Genomic DNA, 26,466 nt, shown 5'->3' with positions numbered 1-26,466 from the left:
GTCCGGTGGGTTTTCGCTGTAAGCCTCTCAGAACTGCAGACTCATCTTCACAGCAGCCCAACAACATACCCAACATTGTTATACTGTATACACATCTTACACAATCTCAGAATTCTCTCTCTCTCAAACATACATGTGTGGCAAGGCTACGAGGGTAATCTGGGTTAAGATATAATTACGGACGAGCCCAGTTCATGTTCAAGGGACACAGGTACGAAAGACACTGGCACTTGATGTGATTCCAACACAAAGTTTATTACGAAAGGTTGGTTGTTTTCTAAAACAGTATAGAATTTAAAAAAAAAAAAAACCCACACACAGAAACACAATATGAGCCCCCTTATCTAAACGTTGATTGGGTTGCTTCTAAAGTGCAATGTGCAGGGAGACTGAGGGCTCACCAGCGGAGATGACTTGCTGACACGGGAAAGTGGAGGGAGTCCTAATAATACACCACATGTGAAAACTACACACAAATTATGGACACCCAGGTGCACTATTACACAAGGAAGTGAAGGGAACGACCACCACCGGGACCAGCCAGTCACTCACGCCAGCGGCACCACAGCTCCTATCCAAAAGAAAAGAAAGCACAGTTAGGCAACGTACTATAGGGGTGAGGATTTGCACATTGTCCGATCCTGGTACAATAATATTACAGAATCACTCAACACTATTGAAATGACAGTGCTGTGTGGCCCGGGAAGAGACCCACACACGCGCGCACAAACAAGAAAAATCGTTAAATGACGAAATAGTAGCAAGCGTATGAAAGTAGATTAGTGCCATATATCTGAAGAAGAGCAGACTATGATTTGCACTTGTAAAACCCGTAATTCGCAACTTGTGAATGCGCATCTCGCAACTTGTGAACGCGCATCTCAGAGTTTGTAAGTGTAACTTCAGATCCACACATCTGCAAAAAGCAAACTGCAAGCATATTTCACAACTTGTGAAAGCGCATCTTCGAATTTGCACTTGTAACTTCAGATCTGCAAAGCTGCACAACATGATTTGCATGCGCAGGTTCCTATTTGCTCGCTCAGTTGCGTTATCCTTCTCACGTGATTTTTGGCACGATTCACTCGGATGGATTTGAAGGAAACGATTTGCGCGCAGAGACCAGGAATGCCTGTTCTACCACTCTTGTCCAAGAGGTGGCAGTGTGGTTATTGGATAATATATCAATAAACGGCTCAGTGGTGGTGGTGGGTGGCTGGCCATAGACATATATACATAGACGCCGCATTGAGCGGGTTGGTCGTTGGTCGCGATACGTAAACGGCGCCGCCGTATTGGTTCGGGCAGATCTGCCCGTAAACTAATACAAGGAAATGGACTGAACTTCATAAAGCGCCTTTCTACAAAGTTCTTTAAGTTAATGTCTCTTATACACCCATTCACACACACACTAATATATCTGGGAAACAAACAGGCACCAAAAACAACGTATGTAACTTTTAAAGTGATGATTATAAATGTTTACTCCTTATGTAAGCACCAAACCAACGTATGTATTTTTCTAATGCTGAGTGTTTACAGCTACTAATGTGTGTAACACTGTTACTGTGATGATAAATATTGAAATATTTATATTTAACATTTAATCTGTGTCTATAATAACCAGATCCTGAAATGTAGATGTGACATGAGGGTTTTCTGAATAAAGAGCACACACACACACACACACACACACACACACACACACACACATATATATATATGTATATATATACACACACACACACATGGCCCGCTCAATGCGGCGTCTATGTATATATGTCTATGCCCACCACCACCACTGAGCCGTTTATTGATATATTATCCAATAACCACACTGCCACCTCTTGGACAAGAGTGGTAGAACAGGCATTCCTGGTCTCTGCGCGCAAATCGTTTCCTTCAAATCCATCCGAGTGAATCGTGCCAAAAATCACGTGAGAAGGATGACGCAACTGAGCGAGCAAATAGGAACCTGCGCATGCAAATCATGTTGTGCAGCTTTGCAGATCTGAAGTTACAAGTGCAAATTCGAAGATGCGCTTTCACAAGTTGTGAAATATGCTTGCAGTTTGCTTTTTGCAGATGTGTGGATCTGAAGTTACACTTACAAACTCTGAGATGCGCGTTCACAAGTTGCGAGATGCGCATTCACAAGTTGCGAATTACGGGTTTTACAAGTGCAAATCATAGTCTGCTCTTCTTCAGATATATGGCACTAATCTACTTTCATACAAGCAGTAATAAAACCAGCCCAGACAGAACAGCAGTAGAGGCCCTGCAACATGGAGGGCCGCTTCAGCGCGCCGAATCAGTGGCGCACCACAACTATGCAGCTTTACTTAGGAGTTGAATGCCACGCAATGCGTGGAAAATTACGCACTGGCTTGGAGGACACGCTCCACCCTTCCCGCCTTGGCAATTTTAAGCCGACACCGCTGACGATGCGAAACGGGGAGTCACTGGACACGCCGTGTAGCGCATAGACATGCTAACGCACGCTCCAGACAGCTGGCCTGCTCTATGAGTATGAAAGAAAAGTTGCGCCTTGAGGGGCCGTGTGACCGCCACGCCACACTGCCAACGCCAGCCCGAGCAGAAGCAGAAAGCCACACCTGACACAAATGATCCTCTCTCACCTATCTATGATTACAGCACCGCCCCGTGATCACCACAATTGTTCACAGCTTGATGACACGGTCACTCTGCCACACGTCTCATTAATTCATGTTACTAACTAAACTTCTTCCCTGGAGTTTCTGTGCTCTGTCGTCCAGCAGGTTCTCATGGATCATGGCTGCTGTCTTGTCTTGTCCTGCATGACGTCCACTACATATATTATTACTGTCATTATTGCTACCATATCTCCATTACAGTTTATAGTTAATGATTTGCTGCTGCCAGCGCCGGTCCTGGCCACATTTGCGCCCTGGGCGAACACCCCCCCGAGGCGAACATTTTCTCGTGCGCCCGAACGGCCGCCCGTGCGCCCCTGGATGCGCCGTGCGTCCCGGAATGCGTGCGCCCCCATCGGTCTGTCCGACGCCCCCCTCTGCCTTGTCAACACCCCGCTATCGGGGCGCCCGCTCCGCTAACTTAATGAGCGGTATCGAAAATTACCGAGGTTTTTTGCTTTTTCGGGCGTTCGTGCGCCCCCCACGGAGAATGCGCCCTGGGCGGCCGCCCACATTGCCCATAGCTAGGACCGGCCCTGGCTGCTGCTGTACATCTCTCTCTCTCTCACACACACACACACTATCTGCCCCTCTCTTTGTCTTTAACTCAACCGGTCGTGGTGCATGCCTGTCTACCAATGAGCTTTGTTTGGGTCTGCCCGAGGATTCTGCCTGTTAAAAGGAAGTTTTTCCTTGCCACATCACCAAGTGCTTGCTCATGGTAGAACTGTTGGTCTCTGTAAATAATATTATGGAGAGTATAGTCTAGACCTGCTCTGTAAGGAAGGTGTCATGAGATAACTTTTGTTATGATATGGTGCTATATACATAAAATTTAATTAAATTGAATTGAACTGAGTTACTATTATAGAGTACACAGTAGTAAATAGCAACTTCTATAAACATGGGTCATAGAGTTTACTTACTGGAGTATATTTCTGATAGAGAATGTTTGAAAGAAGCATGGTATAAACTGAAGACAGTATGCCTGTTGTCAGAAAGCAGAGGAGTAAAAAAAAGGAAAAAAAATAGATTTCAAAGTGGAAAAAAAGAAGGAGAGACAGAGAAGGAGATGACAGGGAGAGAGAAGAGTGTGTGCAGGGTGAGAGAAAGCTCTCCCATTGGAGATTAGACTCACAGAGGGAGAACACTGTTGACAGAGAGGCAGCGGGAGAAGGAGCGAGAAATAATACAGAGTGAACTGGCTTCATGCTCTGTGAACAGCTACTTCTTTGCACACTGATCACTGCCTTAAACACAGGGTCAGGTTTGTGGTACAGAAATATCACAGTGTGTAAAGAGGTGAAGACGGAGGACAAATAAGAGACAGAAGTAGACACAAAACAAGAGGGACAGAAAGGAGAGCATCAAGAGGACAAAGGCGCGGAAAGACGAAGCAAGCACAGCTAAAGAGAGAAGAAAAGCAGGACGAGTGATTCAGGGACGCAGACTAACCCTGGAGTATCTAACAAGCGCTCTGCTCAGCCCAGCAGGGAAGATGTCCAAGTCTCCCTCCCATCTGGGTCGACCCGGATCAGCAGGGTCTAAGAGCCACAGCTCCAGAAAAGAGCTGCAGGGTAATCGCTCATGCATGCTGAGAATCGGAGAAAGACTGATGAGGGCAGGCAGTGAGGGGAACCTGGTCCAGAGACCCATACCAGCCCAGATCCAGATCCAGACATCCTCAGCTGGATTAGGGCAAGCATTGAATGGACAGACACAACTTCCAGTCCTGGAGGACACACCCACTGAGCCTACAGGAAATGACTTCAGCAATGGTAAGATGCCTCTCTGCAGCTCTTTAAATACAAATAGTGAATCTCACATACTGTGAATGTAAGATCATACAAGGCAGCATAAACACCTTGTACTGTATGCCAATGTCCGTGCCACATGCCTGGCCCTAAAAGCAAATTTGATTCTGATTCTGGCAACATAATACAACTCAACAATTCACAGCAAGGAGGCTCAAGGTGAGCGCATGTAATTTGATGCTCCAGTAAGAGGACATGCTTTTGTGTTTTTTTGTTGTTGTTGTTGTTTTTACAATTTAGTGACTCTTAGTTACCTAGAAGAGAACTTCTCCCAAAAGTATTTAATGTTCTATGATATAAGGAAAGAAAAGTTATTATTTTAATGAGTTTTAAAGAACAAACCTGCAGAGAAATGCTCACGATGTGTTTCAGAAACAAACTGACAGAGATCTGCATGTAAACTGACTCTGCTTAGTGTCAGTAGATACAATTACAGTTTATGCTGATTAAACTGCCAATGCTGCCAGTAGAATGGGAGAACTTCCTATTAGACAATAACCATATACATATGAATAAGTAATTTTAAAAATAGCCATGTGGAAATATTGTTGCTGTGAGAAATTCCTGAAATCTGCCTTAGAATTCAAACAGAGAGGCTGAAATTATGGTTTTTGTATGATAGGTCTGTAGTGCCCTTTCTGTCTTCAGTGGTAGTTTATCGAAGTTGAATGGAAAGTCCAAAACTATGTCTGTGCGCTGATGGTTAGTTTCTCTTTGCTGTATGTGAAGTTTGCATTGTTAGATTAAGTGCATGTGCAGGAAACAGCCTGATAAAGGAACACAATGATAAGGCAAAAGGTATCACAAAAAACTATAGAATTCTACTCAATGAACTGTTCTTTGTAGCCTGCTCTGTCTGTCTCTGTCTCTGCACAGCATAAAAGCGTCATTTAATTTCAAGGTCATGTTTACAGTAGCAGCTCAAGCTTCACCTTGTTATTCACTGCTCTCCTTGATGCAGTCAGCTAATATCACTTTTTACAGACATATGCTTCCATGAATCACAGAGCCTCCAGCAGTGTGTGTGTGTGTGTGTGTGTGTGTGTGTGTGTGTGTGTGTGTGTGTGTGTGTGTACAGAAGACATTTCTGTAACTGTTTATAATGTGGCTAAACTCACATTTTCTGTTCATCTCATTTTTCAAATGTGGCCAGTATCAGATGACAGTGTGAACAGTGCAGAACTGACCCACATGCACAAAACAACTGCACACTCTGTGCAACTCTATGTGATCCACAAGAGACTTCAAAAACCAGTTCGATATGGACATCCAAAGTGTCTAGATCATGACACGTGTAGAAATCTGATTGGAATCTAAAAACTAAATTATTGTAAGTTATCAGAGGAGCCATGTATTGTGAGTCTCAATTATCTTTAACGTAAGATGCTGCAAACCTTCCTCAGCCATATCTTAAGTCTAGCTTAGTAACTGAAGAGATTTCCAATGGTAAAGAATCAGTCTCTGTGCTAGCAAAGTGGCAAATGTCACCTTAAGTTTAATTCCAGTGAGATTATTGTTGTTCTCTCCTGCTACACAAAAATGGCTATGATAGGACCTGGCTCAGTCACCACTGACAGTGTTCCAGAAATTAAGCTCCACTATGTGGATAGTTTAGGACAGGGGTACTCAAATACAAATACAAAAGGTCCATTTATTGAGGTCGGTCAGGCCACATGCGATATACTGTAATATTCAAGAAGAAAGAAGAAAATGTCCTTTTTATTCAAAACGACAAAAATATGAACTTAAATAAAATATAATTTGTGGAAACTGAGAGCGGGATTTGCTTAATTTTAGCTTTAATTTCCTCTTTTTGTTTGCCTTCAAACATTGTGTCCATCACTTCAGTCATGCATTTTTTCACCACTCATCATCACCACTCTAAGTGAGCACTCTGTTGCTTTTTGGTGTTGTGTCATAGATGTGACAAGAATCCTGCTTGCAGCTTGATATGACGATTTCAGTGCATTCATTTTTGTTGTTCTTACCCTTTAAATTTTGAGGAAATGTCTCTTCAAAATTCCTATGCTTTGTCTCATAATGCTGTTTCAAATTGGAAATCTTCATCAAAGCTACAGTATAGTCTCCTGGCATATTAAGCACATGAGTCTTGTGTTGGTTGGAGGGAGGAATGAATGCAGATTTTTCAGTCCATTCTTCATTGAATTGCCGATTTTCACTGTCCACCTTGGTTTTAGCAGAGAAATTGGAACACGCCATTTTCGTGCAATCTTTTTATCTTGTGCAATCTAGGCTCCTACAGCTGGCAAAGTGTCAATATGCGAACCGCTCCAAAAACTGAAGTTGAAGTTCAAAATTGCGCTCGCAGCGTGACCCAGTAACCTGTCTGTGTATCGTTGGCATGGAGACAAGTCCCGATATACACATGCTGACCCAACCAAAACCCATAGCGAAGAAATAACAGTTCGGGGGCCACAAATAGGGGTGGATGCGGCCTTGGGGCCGCCTATTGAGTACTGCTGGTTCAGGACATTGCCAAGATAAGTATGCTTGGGAGGCAGGTGATACTCTACATCTGTCACAGGTAGAATCTAAAACTGGGAACATTTTAGAGAGTTTAATTTTAGACAAAATGACGGCGGTGCAGCACCCTGAACTGAAGGAGACCATGCCGAGCACAGGTTGAGGCTGTATGGACAGTCACAGCTATCCCCAGATCCCCCTTCCATGCAGATCTCAGCATCTCCAAAGAAGAATTTTACAGAAAAATTATTATTAAACATAGTTTTCATGGGCAACTCAGCAAATTGGGAAAAGAGGGTGTATTAGCCTTATTATTAATACGAACCTGGAGAAATCTGAAAAAAATGGATTGTGGTAAATTAAAAAATTCCTCAGTTGTTTAAAAGAGTGAAATATATTATCTATAAAAAAGGGCCTTCATGTTGCCCATACCACTCTGCCTCCAAAAGAAGAGTCATCCATGATAGACGGAGACAAGAGGTGGCTGAGACAAACAGGAGCAAGCAGATAGCCACCCTGCCAACCATAGTATATTCTAATGTTGACCATATTGAGAGACTGTGTTACAAAAAATTGAATGTAAACAGGGAGAATAAATTGTATACAGTTTTCAGTAATGTTCCTGCCTGGTGTAAGCTGTTCCTCACTGTGACAGCCTGGGGGAAAAATCTGAACTTGTGTATGTTTGTTTTGGTGTACAGTGTTCGGAAGCTACTTTTAAATGACAAAAATTCCTCAGGCACTTCAGTTCTCTGTCCACCTCCACCACTAACCTTCCCAATTTCAGTTGCCTCAAGTGAGAAAGCCATTGGCATCACAGCTCATTTCAGTAATGAAAGATAAAAAGATCTCTTGCCAAGTCAAAAAGTATCTTGTTCTCCAGAAGCGTACAGTCCTCTGTTCTGGGAAAAAGAGACCTCATTATTTCCATCCAGAGCACACCGCTGTTTGGCAGCAAGGGGGGGAGTAATGAAAACTTGTCAGTGTTGTGTGGCTGTTGTCCCAGTCTTGAAGAGGAAAAATGTGATAGTTTCATTACAACTTTTGTCTTCTAGGAGATCAAAATTTATATTATATTTTATTTATTTAGTGTTTGGGGCTGTGGGAAGAAACCTGGGGACCAACACTATATCCACACCATTGCCTTACTGAAGAAACAGAAACACACGTTTTTGACCCACAGCATGCAAATACAGAGAGAACATGCATACTCAGCTCAAAAGGCGCTGTTACAGCCAGGATACAACCTTCTAGCTGTGAGGTGACAGTGCTAACCACTGGGCCAACATGCTGCATGTTTGCAAGTTTTTGTCACCCCCCCCTGGTCTGAGGCCTCTCAGCTACTTTTGAGGTAGTTTGACTTGCCTTAACATTTGTATATATTTAATCTAAAATACATTTATCTCAAAGTGCTACATATGCTTATATTCAGCACAAACGAGAGATGAATATATTTTTGCTTAAATATTAAGATATCGGAAAAAAAACATAAACATTTCTGGTCAGGACATTTGAGCTTTGAACGTACACATACAGTAGGTGATTCAATCATTCAGAAATAGATGCTTTCTTACTCAAACACTGAAATATGCATATTTTCATTTCCCTCTCATAGCTTCTGGTGTAGGCAGTGGATATCAGGAAAATGGATAATGGATATCCAGACCAAAGCTTCCTCTCTGGTCCAATAAGCAACTTGATAATGACAAGAAAAACGCATTTCAATAATCTCTGTAAATGCATATCTGCATATAAATGGAGATAACTTACAAAACATATATAAAGCTCATAAAAAGTTAAATTGTTGCCAGATGATAGCAGTTAGCTTCCAAGATTGTATTTCAGCCGATGCATTCTGCCGAAACAGAGAAAGAAGCTAGGAGATACTGAACTTTGTATCTGTCCTTGAACTGTGTATAGCAGTGGTGGTGCATGTGATGTGTTGCAGAAAGTTTGCCCATCAGAGGTTAGTGCTGTTAAAATCCCCAGCTATAATAAAGGCTGCATCTCCATAGTTAGCTTGAGAGCTAACAAGGACATCATGGGTAGCTGTGGCTCAGGGGGTAGAGCAGGTTGTCAGTGTGTGAGTGCGCAGTTGGCAGCCTCTGCCATTAGTGCATGAATGGACTGAATGAATAAAAATCCATTCACAAATCTTCTTCTACAGCATCCACCATGTTCACCCACCATGTTTCTACAGTAACCTAGAACAGACAAACTAAACACTGCCTCTATGTAGGGCCTTTCAGCTTTTAGTGAGTTTTGAGTGAGTGAGCCACCATAGATTCTTTTACACACTTTGCAGGTGAGGGGTATTTAATCAAATCAAATCAAATCAAATCAAATCAAATCAAATCAAATCAGCTGATTCCAATCAGCCAATTCACTACTAGATGTTACTAAGTCTTACACACTTGTCCTTTAGGTCTATCCTCACATCCTCCATCACCATCTGGTGTACTGTTGCCAATGACTGAGTAGGTATTGAAATACATGAAATACAGTAAGATGAAAGTTAAAAAATGCTTTTTATCAAGGCAAAAGAGAATGCAATAATGTATTGATAAAAAGCAATGCATTATAGCATTCTCTTTTGAAAAAAATATGCACAACAGAGTATGATTATAAGTTTTATTTACTCCACACAAAAGGGAAGAAAGTTTAAATTTAAACATACTTAACATAATAACATAACATCAATAAGTCTCAATAAATCACATCTATCGCTGAATGAGGTAAGACCTCAGTGGTGATTGAGCCTATGGCCTTCTGAGGGAAGTACTACAGTATTTCAATATTTGCAGTATTACTAACTGGGTGTCTGTGGTAACACTGGCATAAAAAACATGCTTTATGAGTTACTGCTCAAAACAAGAGCAAGTTGACTTTGATTATGTAGTGCACAGGAACTCACAGAATATGCCATGTGCTGTCATACACTGTAAATTCATCACAAATACAAGAAGAGGAGCTACAGGTGACAGCCTGCACACCTCCAACTTCTCAGGGAAGTAACCAACTCCTTTGACTTTCACTGTTCGCAGACTAATGCTATGTGCAGCATCAAATCATCAGCTAAACACACACACACACACACACACACACACACACACACACACACACACACACACACACACACACACACACACACACCGGATAAGTTGAGACCTGCTTTCCCTTTCTGATTCGTCTAAAGGTCTTAACAGAATCAAAAATGTATTCCTGAACCCTAAAAGACCTGTATCCAAACCAGATATATAAGGTTATAAGGTTATATAAGGTTAGATATATAAGCAAACTGATGAGTGGTTGGCACCTTACATGGCAGCCAGTGCCTTGTTTGAATCATTGCATTGAATTGTAATTTGAAATTGAATTTATTAGTTTGGAACTGAACATTCAGTTCTCACAATTCAAATCTGGAGGATCTTTGCTTTACTAAGTGGAGAAAATAAAAATCAGCAGCGAGATTAATTTTTATTAATTTCCAGCCCCCCTCGTGGGTGCTTTTTCATTTTTTTTTTTGCTGAATTTGAATTATGAGAACTGAATTTGAATTGAGAGAATTGAATTATGAATGACTAATTTCTCTGCCCTTCTCTCTATAGTTCTGTTCTTTAAACAGTACTATCTCGTTTGGTTGCTGAGTTAGTGATTTGATGGTGAGTTGGTGATTTGTTCTTACAGCAGCAATAAGATTTCATCCTAGACATCTTCCTAGTCATCCATCCCTTACTCCTGTGCACTCCTATTCCCAAGCCCTGCAGCATATTCTGCATCATACACACTGCTCTCATTATCTTTCTATATTCTTTTTCCATTATTTTGTCTTAGAGTCAAAATCTACTGTGGTGTGCCTCACTGAGCACTGAGAGCCTTGGGAAACAGCTGCTTGGTCAGCAAACATCTCCAGAGTATATTTTTGATCATGTGGAGCTACATGTCTCTACAAATAAGACTCATGCCACAGTTTCTAGCACAGTGTGGCTATTTCTGTTTTTGCAAGTACGAATCATGTAACTGACAAGGAGAGAGGATGAGAAGGAGGTCTGGAGGTTCATGCTATCAACCATGTTCCAGAAACAAAATAGTTATACAGTGTTCATAATGCAGCTGAATACATTGAATTAAGATAGTTGGATTTCCATGGAATTCTCAGTAAAATACTCAACACCCATAGTCTACTCTTGGGTTATGTGCTAAAATTCTACACATAAATGCTTGCACTGATCTTAGGTTTGTTCTTTGAGCTTCAGCTTTGTTCACTGGTTAACTAACTGACTGACTGTTTCGCTCACTGACTGGCTGACTGACTGTCCACGTTGTGACCCAAATATCCACACAGTACCTCATAGAACAACACAGTGACTGAAATTTACCCCCAGGCCTCCACTGAACTAGATCAATCAAATCTGTTCTGACACACACACATACATACATACATACATACATACATACATACATACATACATACATACATACATACATACATACATACATACATACAGACAGACAGACAGACAAAGACTAAAAAATGTGTTGAAAATTAAGAAATAATGCATTTCATCTGTTCTCCTCTTTCTGTTTCTTCAATTCAATTAAAATTGTTTTATTGGCATGAAAGTCAAGCACATTTTCTTTCTGTGTGTGTATCATGTAACATGTATCAATATTGTGTGTCATCAATAAAGAAATAATAATATATTAATATTCACAGTCCTATATATTCATAGTCCACAGACCTGTGCCAGTCTCTACAGCTAAGCTGTAATCACCTTCACCAGCTTTCTATTTACAGTGGTCCCTCGTTTATCGCTGGGGATACGTTCTAAAAATAACCCGCAATCGACGAAATCCGTGAAGTAATCAGCTTTATTTTTTACAGTTATTATACATGTTTTAAAACCCCTAACCACACACTTTTATACACTTTTCTCAGACAGGCATTAACATTTTTTCACATTTCTCTCTTATTTAAACACTCTCAAAGTTCAAACTTTCGCAGATTTAACAAAAATAAGTACAATACTGTATTAGTAAATGAAACCGTATTTCACAGTTCTTCTGACGGTGCCTCTTTGTCCTGGTGCTGCTCCGCTGTAACGGCTTTTTCCTCTGAAGGCCTTGGTGCAGGTGTTTTTTTCCGAGTGCAGAAAATACAACGCATTTTGTACAGTTGCAAAAGGTGAACCGCGTTATAGTGAGGGACAACTGTATTTGATTCTCAGCAGTCATTGGTGTTGAGTGTGTTGCTCAACACAAGTTATGCGCATGTACATTATGATTTCTGTGGACATACTCTAGCCTCAGGGCCGGTCCTAGCTATGGGCAATGTGGGCGGCCGCCCAGGGCGCATTCTCCGTGGGGGGCGCACGAACGCCCGAAAAAGCAAAAAACCTCGGTAATTTTCGATACCGCTCATTAAGTTAGCGGAGCGGGCGCCCCGGGAGCGGGGTGTTGACAAGGCAGAGGGGGGGGGGTCGGACAGACCGATGGGGGCGCCAAATCCCGTGGCGCACGGCGCATCCAGGGGCGCACGGGCGGCCGTTAGGGCGCACGAGAAAATGTTCGCCTCAGGGGGGGGGGGGGTTCGCCCAGGGCGCAAATGTGGCCATTTTGAAGCCTCGAGTTTGGCGTCTTAGTTTTCTTAGCCAGAAATGACCTTATTTTGTCAAGAGGTTGGTGACATATTGTAAGTTCGGCTGTACCTGTTTTTTCTTTTTGTTTTTTTGTTTTTTAAGAAGGACAAAATGTCAACTTTCTTCTTCAAGTCATGGCTTTTCTGGTTTTACAGCTAAACAGTAACTAAAATCTATTTCTGAAAACATTTGAGGTCCACTGCTGATCCAGGCTGTGGTCATCTGCACTGCAGTATTTCATTTCATAGGGCCAACCTGGTTTGGTTGATTAAGTTGCTGCATTAATAGCTAATCTCATTGCTTAGTCATGTTATTAACCGATTATAATCTGAGATCATCACTGGTGAAAGGTGGGAAGTAAATGGTACTATAGCGCCTTCCTAGTCTTCTGACCACTCAAGGCAGTTTTACACTACATATCTTATTTACCCATTTGCACACATTCATACAGCCCAAGGAAGTCCTGCAGATCATCATGAAGATACCGTTGCTGATTAATCATATATCTTTGCGATAACTTGCTAATATGTTTATACATGAGTGGACAGGAGGGTGAGCGACCATACCAGCGTAACAAACACTTCATCTGACTCTGTGACAGGTGGACAATATTAATTTATTATTTGAATTCTGACGTTGATAATGAAGTCAGATCTTTCACCGGGTTTTCCACATTTATATTCCCTGCATGAAACAACACTGTCAGGGAGTATCTAGTTAGTATCTCAGATGAGCGTTTTGTAGTCCATCTTCTGGACTTTCCCACTTTCCCAGAGATCACGTCAATAACATTTGTCGTTGCATGATGATGTAGTCTAGTGTAAGTGCAGTTGGATTCTCTGAACACCACAGTCATCTTCTTCTAACATTCAGCACGTATAGACTTGCTCACAGCAACCAGCCTTAGCGGTTGTGGCCTCTGTGTTAGTCAAATCAAATTTTATTGGTATAGCTCAAATTCACAAAACACATTTTGCCTCGGAGGGCTTTACAATCTGTACAGGGAGTGACACCCTCTGTCCTTAGACCCTCGGTTCCAGTGAGGAAAAACTTGCCCACAAAAAACCTTTAACAGGGAAAAAATGTGGAAGAAACCTCAGGAAGAGCCACAGAGGAGGGATCCCTCTCCCAGGACGGACAGACGTGCAATGGATGTCACGTGTACAGGACAAATTAACACAAACATATTGTACAATTACAATGAATGATAAAATGACAATGAATTACAATGAATGATAAAATGATTATAGTAGCAGTGGAACCTGTGATAGAGATAGAGAGACACAGATGCACAGCAGCAGCAAATCATCAACTAACTATAAACTGTAATGGAGATATGGTAGCAATAATGACAGTAATAAGATATGTAGTGTATGTCGTGCAGGATCACAGCAGCAGCCACGATCCATGAGAACCTGCTGGATGAGAGACCACAGAAACTCCAGGGAAGAAGTTTAGTTAGTAACATGCATTAACATGCATTAATGAGACATGTATGTTTACAGATGAGAGAGAGAGAGAGAAAGAGAGAGAGAGAGAGAGAGAGAGAGAGAGAGAGAGAGAGAGAGTTTGATGGCAGATTGTCAAAAAAAACCTCAGACATCAGCTGATCCTCTTTGTACTCACTGGCATAGAGTTGGGAGAAGAACTGCACGGCTCTTTTCCTTATGTCAGATGATTCAGTGAGATCCTTCCCATCAACTGATCAAAGGCAACGAATGAGCCGGCTCTGACCATTCTTCTTTTCAAGGTTAAAGAAGAACTTAGATGGAGCATCCATTTCAGAAATATTTTGAAAATGTCATCGGACCAATGCCCCCTGTTGTTACACGGCACGGACACAGGACTCAACTGTAGGACTTGGGAGGCAGATACAGGAGGTAACCAGTCTTTAATCACAGGCAAAGGTTTGGTACATGGGAGATCAGTCAGGTAAGGCAGGCAAACAATCCAAATGGGTGAGGCAAAGACAGGGTCCAAAAACAGGCAAGGGTCAAAACTGGAAAACACAAGGAAAACGCTGGAGAGTAGGACACATGGTACACTAACAATCTGGCACTGGGGAAGGGGAAGCAAAGGGTTTAAATACACAGGTGATTAGGGCGTGACAAACATAAAGCGGGAAAATGGAGTAGGCGGAGCAGGGACTGGATGTGACAGTACCCCCCCCCCTCAAGGGACGGCACCCGACGTCCCAGGGAGATCTGGATGGCGCCAATGAGGGTCGGATCGGCACCCATGACCACTCCTTGGGACCGTAGCCCTCCCAGTCGACCAAATTCTGATATCCCCGGCCCCTCCTCCGAACCGCTAACAGCTGCTTAACCGTGTACACCAGGCCCCCTTCGATGGCTCAGGGGCTGCCCATCAGCACCTCTCTGTCTCATTAACCACTGAGCAGATTGAATAAACGACAACTGGTTTGGAAAAAACTCATCCACAGCCACATCTCTTTTCCCTTTGGGCACTTCTCGGAAACTTCGGATTTGCTCAAGACTGTAGCCATTACTCTTCTGGCCATCAGGAATAGACGCATCTGAAAGCTCACACTCACTGTCAGTATCAGAGAAACCGTCTGTGTCACTTTTCCTTCCTTTCTTTGGTTTAACTGTTCTTGAGTCTCTTCTTGTTTTCCTCTTAGAGGATGGCACTTTGAAAATGTTTCCATCATCCAGTACTCTTTTCTCCCCACTATCTACAAGCTCGTCAATATTCATTTCTTCCTGTCCCTCTCCAACACTGATCTGACTCAGCTCACTGTCTACTGCCACAGATGTCGTTGCACATTCTCTGTCCTGCCGCTTGTTGTTGTTTCCCTCTGCCTCACCTGACTCCCGCTGTCTGCCTAACCTCCACTATCTGCCTGACTCTCACTCTGCGTGCCCTGCGCTTGGCACAGGCCGCGGCACCCTATCCGGACAGTTGCACACCATGTGCCCCTCTTGCCCGCAACCAAAACACTTCATCGTCTCTGTAGTCGCAAATATTGTGTAATCAAACCCATCAACTTTAAACTTCATAACTACATTAAGCTTATCCTCGTCATTAGTTAAAACCATGAACACTTGCATTCTAAAAGACACAACATGCTTCAAATTGGGTGATTTACAACCCGACGGGAGCATTTTCATTGCAGACACTATCTTGCCGTGCCGTGAAAGCTCTCTCTCCAATACCGTATGACTGATGAAAGGTGGTAAATTGGACAAGATGATTCGTTTCGCTGGGTTAACCAGGGGGAAAACTTGGACAAACGTATTTCTCAAAACAATTCCTCACTCAACCACAATACCAACTTTGTCTATTGAATCAAAAAAATCACAACAGCACTGCTCATCCTAGATGCTGCCTTCAAACTATCGTACCCCACAACTTCCCCAACCACCAGACCACACTCCTCCACCGAGTGATCTACACTGACTGGTATTTTAATGCCATGCCGCCGGGAAAGATTCCTGAAACCCCCAGTTCCATTGTTACTGCCAGTGGCGGCCATGCCACTGAACAGCGTGCCAGTTACTACCGCACAAAGAGCTGATCAGTCCCCCCCTGCACCCCACCAGTGATTGAGAAACTTGAACAGAACGAAACTGTGAAAAACACCCATGAAACACCAAGAAGCAAACGTTCAAAAAGGAGCACATCCACTCTCCAAATCATACTCCAACACTCTCTGCCACCACGTCACACTATGTGTGAAGGCTCAGTCCTTGCTGTGGAAGCCCAGGGTTTGAATCCCACCTGTGGCTCTTTCCTCCATGTCATTCCCCATCTCTCTCTCCCCACATTTCCTGTCATTCTTCAGCTGTCTCTGTCAAATAAAAGCTTGAAAAGGCCAAAAAAATAATCTTAAAAAAAAAAAAAAGTGTTGACCGTGTCAGCCTCCCAAACCCAAAATGGTAGTTTGTTCCACAGAAGAGGAACTTGATAGCTGAAAGCTCTGGCTCCCAGCCTGCTTTTGGAAACTATAGTACGGTGGCCGGGAACCCTCAATGCTGCAAATAAAAGAAACGCAGCAAACAAAAAGAAACAGCGCTACAAATATAAGAAACGCTGTAAACAAAAAGAAACGGCGCTGCAAATAAAAAAGAAACGGCGCTGCAAATAAAAAAGAAACGCCGCTGCAAATAAAAGAAAGAAACGCCTCTGCAAATAAAAGAAAGAAACGCCGCTGCAAATAAAAGCAACTTCACAACGGAAGTGAATTACCGGGGACTATTTTTGCCGGTGCACCTGTAGTTTTTTATGTGAGCGAAGAAAAAGAAGAAGAAGAAGTACAGAAGCGTATTGCATTCACTTGAAAAAAATAAATTAGACACCTGATCTCGTAATTACGAGATAAGGAAAGGTGCCTTATTGGCTACTGCACTTCGGTAAAGTTAGAAAGATATTGGCACTTCTGAGATCAGTAACTCTTAATTGAAACGTTGTTAAAACACAAAACGCATATTTTCAACCATAGTAAGACAGACAACGAGCTACAACCTAATGTTCATCACAACAAACCATCCTCGGAGCCACACCAACAACATTAGTGTTTACTAAGACTTTTCATAATTTCTGGGAATTTTTATTAGGAATATTAATCAATAACTTTAATATGATACAGTACTGCGGTAACGCTATCTACACTTTAAAATCTAGTGCCCGACTACATCAGTTTGTACGGTAAAGTACAAACCGGTACGGTACAGTAAAAGAACTTGAAAATCACCCCAGAAGTAGCTGGGGACATGTAGAATAAGAATCAGGTGGAGTTGTCAGAAAACAATTTTATTTGTTTATTTAATGACTTTTCTAAATCTGCATATGTATCTTAGAAAAGAGATTATTATTTGATTTCTGAGTTTCCGAGGTGTACATGAAGGCACCATGAAGACGCTTTACCGTACAAACTGATGTAGTCGGGCACTAGATTTTAAAGTGTAGATAGCGTTACCGCAGTACTGTATCATATTAAAGTTATTGATTAATATTCCTAATAAAAATTCCCAGAAATTATGAAAAGTCTTAGTAAACACTAATGTTGTTGGTGTGGCTCCGAGGATGGTTTGTTGTGATGAACATTAGGTTGTAGCTCGTTGTCTGTCTTACTATGGTTGAAAATATGCGTTTTGTGTTTTAACAACGTTTCAATTAAGAGTTACTGATCTCAGAAGTGCCAATATCTTTCTAACTTTACCGAAGTGCAGTAGCCAATAAGGCACCTTTCCTTATCTCGTAATTACGAGATAAGGTGTCTAATTTATTTTTTTCAAGTGAATGCAATACGCTTCTGTACTTCTTCTTCTTCTTTTTCTTCGCTCACATAAAAAACTACAGGTGCACCAGCAAAAATAGTCCCCGGTAATTCACTTCCGTTGTGAAGTTGCTTTTATTTGCAACGGCGTTTCTTTTTTATTTGCAGAGGCGTTTCTTTCTTTTATTTGCAGCGGCGTTTCTTTCTTTTATTTGCAGCGGCGTTTCTTTTTTATTTGCAGCGGCGTTTCTTTTTTATTTGCAGCGGCGTTTCTTTTTGTTTACAGCGTTTCTTATATTTGTAGCGCTGTTTCTTTTTGTTTGCTGCGTTTCTTTTATTTGCAGCATTGAGGGTTCCCGGCCACCGTACTATAGGAACCACAAGGAACCCAGCGTCCTGAGAGCGCAGTGTTCTAAAGGGGTAGTAAGGTACTATGAGCTCTTTAAGATATGATGGTGCCTGACCATGAATAGCTTTGTATGTAAGGAGAAGAATTTTAAATTCTATTCTAGATTTAACAGGTAGCCAATGCAAGGAAGCCAAAATGGGAGAGATGTGATCTCTGATCTTGGTTCCTGTCAGAACACGTGCAGCAGCATTCTGAATTAACTGCAAAGTCCTAAGAGACTTATTGAAGCAGCCTGATAACAAAGAGTTACAATAGTCCAGCCTAGAAGTAACAAATGCGTGGACTAGTTTTTCTGCATCCGCTTGATGACAATGCGTCTGATTTTGGCGATGTTACGTAAGTGGAAGAATGTAGTCCTCGTCTCGTCGTCTTCGTCTTCTCCTGCTTTATCTGTATCGGGTCGCAGGGGCAGCAGCTTCAGCAGGGAAGCCCAGACTTCCCTCTCCCCGGCCACTTCATCCAGCTCTCCCCGGGGGACCCCAAGGTGTTCCCAGGCCAGCCGAGAGACATAGTCCCTCCAGCGTGTCCTGGGTCTTACCCGGGGCTGCCTCCCGGAGGGATGTGCCCGGAACATCTCACCAGGGAGACGTCCAGGAGGCATCCTCACGAGATGCCCGAGCCACCTCAACTGGTTCCTCTCGATGCGGAGGAGCAGCAGTTCTACTCCGAGCTCTTCGTGGATGGCCGAGCTTCTCACCCTATCTCTAAGGGAGAGCCCAGCCACCCTGCGAAGGAAGCTCATTTCGGCCGCTTGTATTCGCGATCTCATTCTTTCGGTCACTACCCAAAGCTCATGACCATAGGTGAGGGTAGGAATGTAGATCGACTGGTAAATCGACCACGATGGACCGGTGCAGAGTCCGCATCACTGCCGAAGCCGCACCGATCCGCCGGTCGATCTCCCGTTCCATCCTTCCCTCACTCATGAACAAGACCCCGAGATACTTAAACTCCTCCACTTGAGGCAGGATCTCCTCCCGACCCGGAGGCTGCACTTCACCCTTTTCGGGCTGAGAACCATGGCCTCGGATTTGGAGGTGCTGATTCTCATCCCAGCCGCTTCGCACTCGGCTGCAAACCGCTCCAAAGTGAGAGCTGAAGGTCACGCTCCGATGAAGCCAACAGGACTAGATCGTCCACAAAAAGCAGCGACCCAATCCTGAAGCCACCGAACCGCAGCCCCTCAACGCCCTGGCTGTGCCTAGAAATTCTGTCCATAAAGGTTATGAACAGAACAGGTGACAAAGGGCAGCCCTGGCGGAGTCCAACTCCCACGGGAAACTGGTCCGACTTACTGCCGGCAATGCGGACCAAGCTCTGGCCCCGAGAGTACAGGGACTGGATAGCCTGCACTAGTCCTCGAAATTTGTTTTATGTGGACGTTAAAGGACAAATCCTGATCAAAAACAACTCCAAGATTCTTTACGGTGGAGCTGGTGGCCAGGGTGATCCCGTCTAAAGTGACTAAGTCTCTAGAAAGAGAGTTTCTGAGGTGTTTGGGTCCAATTACAAGAACTTCAGTTTTGTCTGAATTTAACATAAAAAAATTGTAGGTCATCCAACTTTTTATATCCTTAAGGCATGATTGGAGTTCATTTAACTGATTGGTTTCATCAGGCTTGATCGATAAATATAATTGGGTGTCGTCAGCATAACAATGAAAATTGATAGAGTGATTCCTAATAATGTTCCCTAAAGGAAGCATATATAAACTGAATAGAAGTGGTCCTAGTACAGAACCTTGTGGGACTCCATGACAAACTTTGGTATGTATGGAGGATTCATCATTGACATGAACAAACTGAGATCTAAGAAATACGACTTAAACCAGCGTAGGGCGGTTCCTTTAATGCCAGTTTGATGTTCTAGTCTCTGTAAAAGAATTTGATGGTCAATGGTGTCGAATGCGACACTAAGATCTAACAGGACAAGTACAGAGATGAGTCCTTTGTCTGATGCCATTAGGAGGTCATTTGTAACTTTGACTAATGCGGTCTCTGTGCTATGATGCACTCTAAATCCTGACTGAAAATCCTCAAATAGATTATTGTTATGGAGAAAGTCACACAGCTGATTAGCTACAGCTTTCTCAAGTATCTTAGACAGAAAGGGAAGGTTTGATATCGGTCCATAATTAGCTAAAACCTCTGGATCTAGAGTGGGCTTTTTAAGAAGAGGTTTAATTACAGCTACCTTAAAGGACTGTGGTACATATCCTGATAATAAAGACAGATTAATCATATCCAATAGAGAAGGACTAACTAGAGGTAAAACATCCTTCTAAGAGACAGGTTGACGGCTTAGCTGAAGAAAGGGGAGGATGTAAGGAAGAAGAGGATGTGAGAATGGTTAAAACATTTTTTACAAATTGTAATAAATCCCGGCATTGTGTTCTTTATACTGATCTCATTATACTCATAAAATAACTGTGCATAATGTTCTGATTAAGTCATGTCGAATCACATTATGAAAGGTAGACAGGATGGATATGAGAATATGTCTACATTGTCAAATGTTTAAATATGTGGGATAACCATTTTTATCACTGCATTTTTGTTTATGTAAATATTTAAATATAGTTGAAATGTTTGAAAGATGAAGCTGATTCCAATAAAAGTGAATGGTAAATGGACTATACTTATACTGTATAGCACCTTTCTAGTCTTCCGACCACTCATGCCAACTTCTTATCAGTTTGAGGAGTTAACCATTCATATACATTCACACACCGATGGCACAGCCTTCGGGGGCAATTTGAGGTTCAGTATCTTGCCCAAGGACCAGCACCGGTCCTGGCCACATATGCGCACTGGGCGACCCCCCCGTTTTTTTTTTTTGGCCGCTCGTGCGCCCTCACGTAGATTGCCGCCTGGGATCATTCTGTCCGCCGCCCCCCTCCGCCTTGCCAACCTTGCGCCCGCTTCGCTATCTTTATGAGTATAGAAAATTGGCGAGGTTTTACTTTTTCGGCCGCTCGTTCGCCCCTCACGGAGATTGCGCCCTGGGCTGTCGCCCACATTGCCCATAGCTAAGACCGGCCCTGCCAAGGACACTTCGACATGCAGACTGGAGGGGATCGAACCACCAATCATCTGATTAGTGGACGACCCACTCTACCTTCGAGCCACAGCCACCCCGAAGTAACAATATGCACATAAAAAGTTGTGCTGGGTTAAAGACATTATTTTTAAAATCTTGTTATTCAGTCTAATCCTTAATTTGATTACAGTTAGACTCTGGAATAGAATGACTGTTGTACATGCTGATTTGCATGCAGTAGTCTCTCTTTAGATGTGATGGCTAAACTTTCCATTGGTGTTTTTTCACCTCCACGCAATAGCATCACCCTCCAGCCATGTTAAAAAGTCACTTTTCATACAACCAGTCATAAAGTGTACTACTTAATGATAACAAATCTCCAGGACAGCTCCAAATGACACCATGATAAAGCTGTGTATGTGTATGAAATGGGAATTTAAATAGTGTAAAGCCTTATCTGTACACTACAAAAAAGATAGTGCTGAAGTAATAGTTGTACTGCTGAAAGCCACCACAGCACATTTCTCATTGACACTGTATGCAGTACACTTGAATAATGTGTGCAAACTCTTCGAACTCTTACATTGAATTTAAGATGATCAGTGAATCATTACATCAGTATACTATCATAAGAAAGTTGCTTGTGTTGTGCTTACACTGTGAATGCAACACGTTTAAACAGTTCTCCAGGGGAGACAGTCAAAACTGGAGTAGCAGATGGACACACTGGATCAGCTCTCCTATGAATAATTATATGACCTCTAATAATCAGTGATGGGAGTAACGGCGCTATAAATAACGATGTTAGTAACGGCGTTACTTTTTTCAGTAACAAGTAATCTAATTGATTACTCTTCCCATCATTATAATGCTGTTATTGTTACTGCCAAAAAATGCGGCGCATTACTATAATTGAAGGCATCTGTTTTTCATCAGACCAACAGACAGTTCCTCCTTAAATGATAACGACTGGCTGAGGTTGTGTAAAATTCCATGGTAATCAGAGGTGGAGCTGGGTTTTGCAGGACAGTATATTCACATGAGTCAGCGAGAAACAGGAATGGCAAGCCTGAATAGTCCAAAAGTAGCCTTCTTTAAATGGAAGTATAGCCATTACTTTGCCTTCCAAGAAATTAAGGGAACGAGTGTGACCGTGAAATGCACATTGTGCCCTGGAGTCAAGTGCCTCTCCACGTCGGTGTCGAGCATGAACACTATATAAACATAGTAATTATAATATCTACGATAATCCATGACATTTTACTGGATGCTAGTCTCACTTTCCCACAGCAACGTTAAAATAGTTTAGATTTGTATACTGTGGATTTCTGTTATGCATTGTATTAAGTGTCCATTTCATTATAATATTCAGATTTATCATAAATAATTGAACACGCACATGTATTTTAAGTTCCGTCAAAGAGGGATGGAGGTGGGGTCCAAATTCTTTGACACATCTAAACATTTAGAAAATTACTTAAAAGTAATGCAATACTTACTTTCCAAAGTAACTAGTTACTTTTATAATTTGTAACTCACTTTAGTTACTTTCTGAGAGAAGTAACGATTGTAACTAGTTACTTTTTTAGAGTAACTTGCCCAACACTGCTTATATGTTATTATGTCCACCACACTGAAATTGAAAACTGTATCTCCTATTGATAAGAAACCAATAATGTGACCATATGCTTAGTTTACAATATGATCACCTTTAATTGCAGTTTAATTGTTTTATTTCTACCTGAAATATGTACAGTTATGCCTGCTATATACAGTACCATTTCCATTTCAGTTTGCCTTTTTCTGCTGTTCACACAGATACTATACACAGATAGCTACTCTCACAATGTATTATTTACCACTTGACAGTGCTCTTGCTTTAAACTGCACATCACAAGCGGGCTCTTCACCCATCCCTCCATTTATTCTTGCCCTATGTGCACAACACTTCCCTTGTGATTTTGTTGTTTAGATGAATGTATCCAAGCACCATCAAGGTCAGGCTGTAGAGTCTACTCAATGCATTACTCATGTATCCCAGCTCGACAGTATCTGCTGAGGTCCTGCAGTCATGTTGCCATGTAGTGCCATGTGTCATATTGAAGGGCCAAAACAGTGAATTAGTCATTAAGTTGGGCCAGTTTCAACTTGCTGACTACCTGTCACGGTGTAGCTCTAAAGAGCTACAGAGATACAATGGTAAGATAAAGGAATTACATGCATGTAATGAATATACTGCACATACTATATTGATAACATGCTTTAAAAAGTAGCATGCCACATCAGGTCAACCAAAGTGACATCTGGACCTGGTGAGCAATCATCCTTTTTCAATGGGCTACTGAGTAATGCTGTCAAACTTGGTGGTTTGAACAGACATAAATATGCTGTCTACAGAGCAAAACCAGCAGGTCTCATTTGTGATTGCCAGTGTTTCTATGTTGCTGCTGATGCCGTTTGTTTGCTGCTATACCTCAACTCAATTAATTTTGTTCTATTCCTCGTAGCAGCGGATAATTACCTACTAAGAAATCATCAATCTACTAAATGAAAAATTAAAAAATAATTATATAATAAAATGGTGTGTGTCTATATATATTCTATATATCTATTATATTATATATATACCTATATATATATATAATCTATATATTATATTATATATATCTATATATTATGGCATGCCGTTCAGGAAATTAAACCTTTGACTCTATTGACTGGAAGTTCTGAATATATGGAATGAAACTTTGAACTATATTGAAAGCAAACCTTGCATATAGGCAACGAAACTTTGCATATATTGACCTGACGTCGAATATATTAAACACCCCCTTGATATATCGCGTGAACCTGAATCTATTGAATGACGTCTGAAATCTATGGGCACGACAACTTTGAATATCTTGAATGAAGTCTGACTCTATTGAAACGAACCCTTGCATCTCTTGAATGCCGTCTGACTCTCTTGCCCGCACTTTGCCATTATGAATGACGTTGGAATCTTACCACAAAAAAGACGCACGTCGACGTAGAATTTTGGATGTGGCCTGCAACCAGCGACTGTTGATTGATCTTAGAACGATGAAGTACTGGATATAGTGGAAGCGCGGACTGAGTTTGAGCGTATAATTTTTATTGAGGACTGAGGACTCGGTCCTAATATTAGAACCACTGGAAAACTAAACTTGGCCATTAGGTCATTGTATGCATAGTGCTATGGCACATATCATGATAACGAAACACTTGAATATATTGAATAACCTTGACATATTGAATGAAACCTTGAAAATATTAAATGAAGTCTGAATATATTGAACGGGCGGCCTGACTCATTGTCTTTCGCTTTTACAGACTGTTACACAAGAGCTGCAGGCACTGCCGCAGTCTGACGTCAGTGAAGTTTCAGTCAATATTCAAGGTTTCATTCAATATATTCAGCTTCATTCATATTCAAAGTTTCATTATATACTTTAGACTCATTCAAAAATCAAGTTTCATTCATATATTCAGGTTCACTCCATATATTCAAAGTTTCATTCCATATATTCAGAACTTCATTCAATATATTCAGGTTTTATTCAATATATTCAGACTTCATTCAATTATTCAAAGGTTTAATTTCCTGAATGGCATGCCATAATAATATATATATATAATATATTATATATAATATATATATATATACATTAGACACAATGACCAGAAAGAGGTGCTTAACCCTCCATTAGAAACCCTGTGTAATTACAGAATACCAGAATCAGAATCATTTTATTGCCAGGTGTGTGTACGCGCGAAGATTTGACTCTTGTTCACTTTGCTCTCCATTGTACATACAGGTATAGTCATAAGTACAGTTTAAAAGACAAGGGACATGACGGGTAGGCACAAACATAAACATAAAAACATTAACATTAAAAAAATAGATACATATTTAAAAACACACACATACAAATAAATATATAAATATAAATAAATATAAACAGTAATATATATATTATATATATATATATATATTATCTATATATATATATATATATATATATATATATATATATATGACTCCAGGGCACAATGTGCATTTCACGTCACACTCGTCCCTTAATTTCTGGAAGGCAAAGTAATGGCTATACTTCCATTTAAAGAAGGCTACTTTTGGACTATTCAGGCTTGCCATTCCTGTTTCTCGCTGACTCTGTGAATATACTGTCCTGCAAAACCCAGCTCCACCTCTGATTACCATGGAATTTTACACAACCTCAGCCAGTCGTTTATCATTTAAGGAGGAACTGTCTGTTGGTCTGATGAAAAACAGATGCCTTCAATTATAGTAATGCGCCGCATTTTTTGGCAGTAACAATACAGCATTATAATGATGGGAAGAGTAATCATTGATTACTTGTTACTGAAAAAGTAACGCCGTTACTACATCGTTATTTATAGCGCCTTACTCCCATCACTGTTATTGAGGTCATATAATTTTCATAGGAGAGCTGTCCAGTGTGTCCATCTGCTACTCCAGTTTTGACTGTCTCCCCTGGAGAACTGTTTAAACGTGTTGCATTCACAGTGTAAGCACAACACAGCAACTTTCTTATGATAGTATACTGATGTATGATTCACTGATCATCTTAAATTCAATGTAAGAGTTCGAAGAGTTTGCAACATTTTCAAGTGTACTGCATACAGTGTCAATGAGAAATGTGCTGTGGTGGCTTTCGCCGTACAACTATTACTTCAGCACTATCTTTTTTGTAGTGTACAGATAGGCTTTACACTTTAATTCCCATTCATCCACATCACAGCTTTATCATGGTGTCTTTGGAGCTGTCCTGGAGTTTTTTCATTAGTAGTACACTTTTGACTGGTTGTATGAAAAGTGACTTTTTAACATGGCTGGAGGGTGTGCTATTGCGTGGAGGTGAAACACCACCCATGGAAAGTTTGCCATCACATCTGAGGCTGCTGCATCCGCTGTCACACAGTCTTCTATTCCAGAGTCTAACTGTATCATGGAATAGACTGAATAACAGATTTTAAATATGTCTTACCCACCGCCACTTTTTATGTGCATATTGTTCTCGGGGTGGCTGTGGCTCGGTAGGGTGGGTCGTCCCCTAATCAGGTTGGGTGGTTTCGTCCCCTCACCGTGTGCACTTCCGCCCCTCCT

At 41.6% G+C, this 26,466-nt stretch overlaps 1 protein-coding gene across 1 annotated transcript in view; it reads left to right on the top strand.

Moving 5' to 3' along the window:
* si:ch211-207d6.2 (sickle tail protein) overlaps positions 1–26,466 on the top strand; it is a 96,956-nt gene that overhangs the window by 5,654 nt on the left and 64,836 nt on the right. Inside the window, exon 2 of the mRNA XM_027283497.1 lies at positions 4,166–4,453. Coding sequence (XP_027139298.1) covers positions 4,174–4,453 — 280 coding nt within the window. The 5' untranslated portion in view covers positions 4,166–4,173. The remainder of the gene's footprint in view (positions 1–4,165; positions 4,454–26,466) is intronic.

The sequence above is a fragment of the Larimichthys crocea genome, chromosome X (assembly GCF_000972845.2).
Source record: "Larimichthys crocea isolate SSNF chromosome X, L_crocea_2.0, whole genome shotgun sequence".
NCBI lineage: Eukaryota > Metazoa > Chordata > Actinopteri > Sciaenidae > Larimichthys > Larimichthys crocea.
This window is presented reverse-complemented; position numbering and strand designations above follow the sequence as displayed.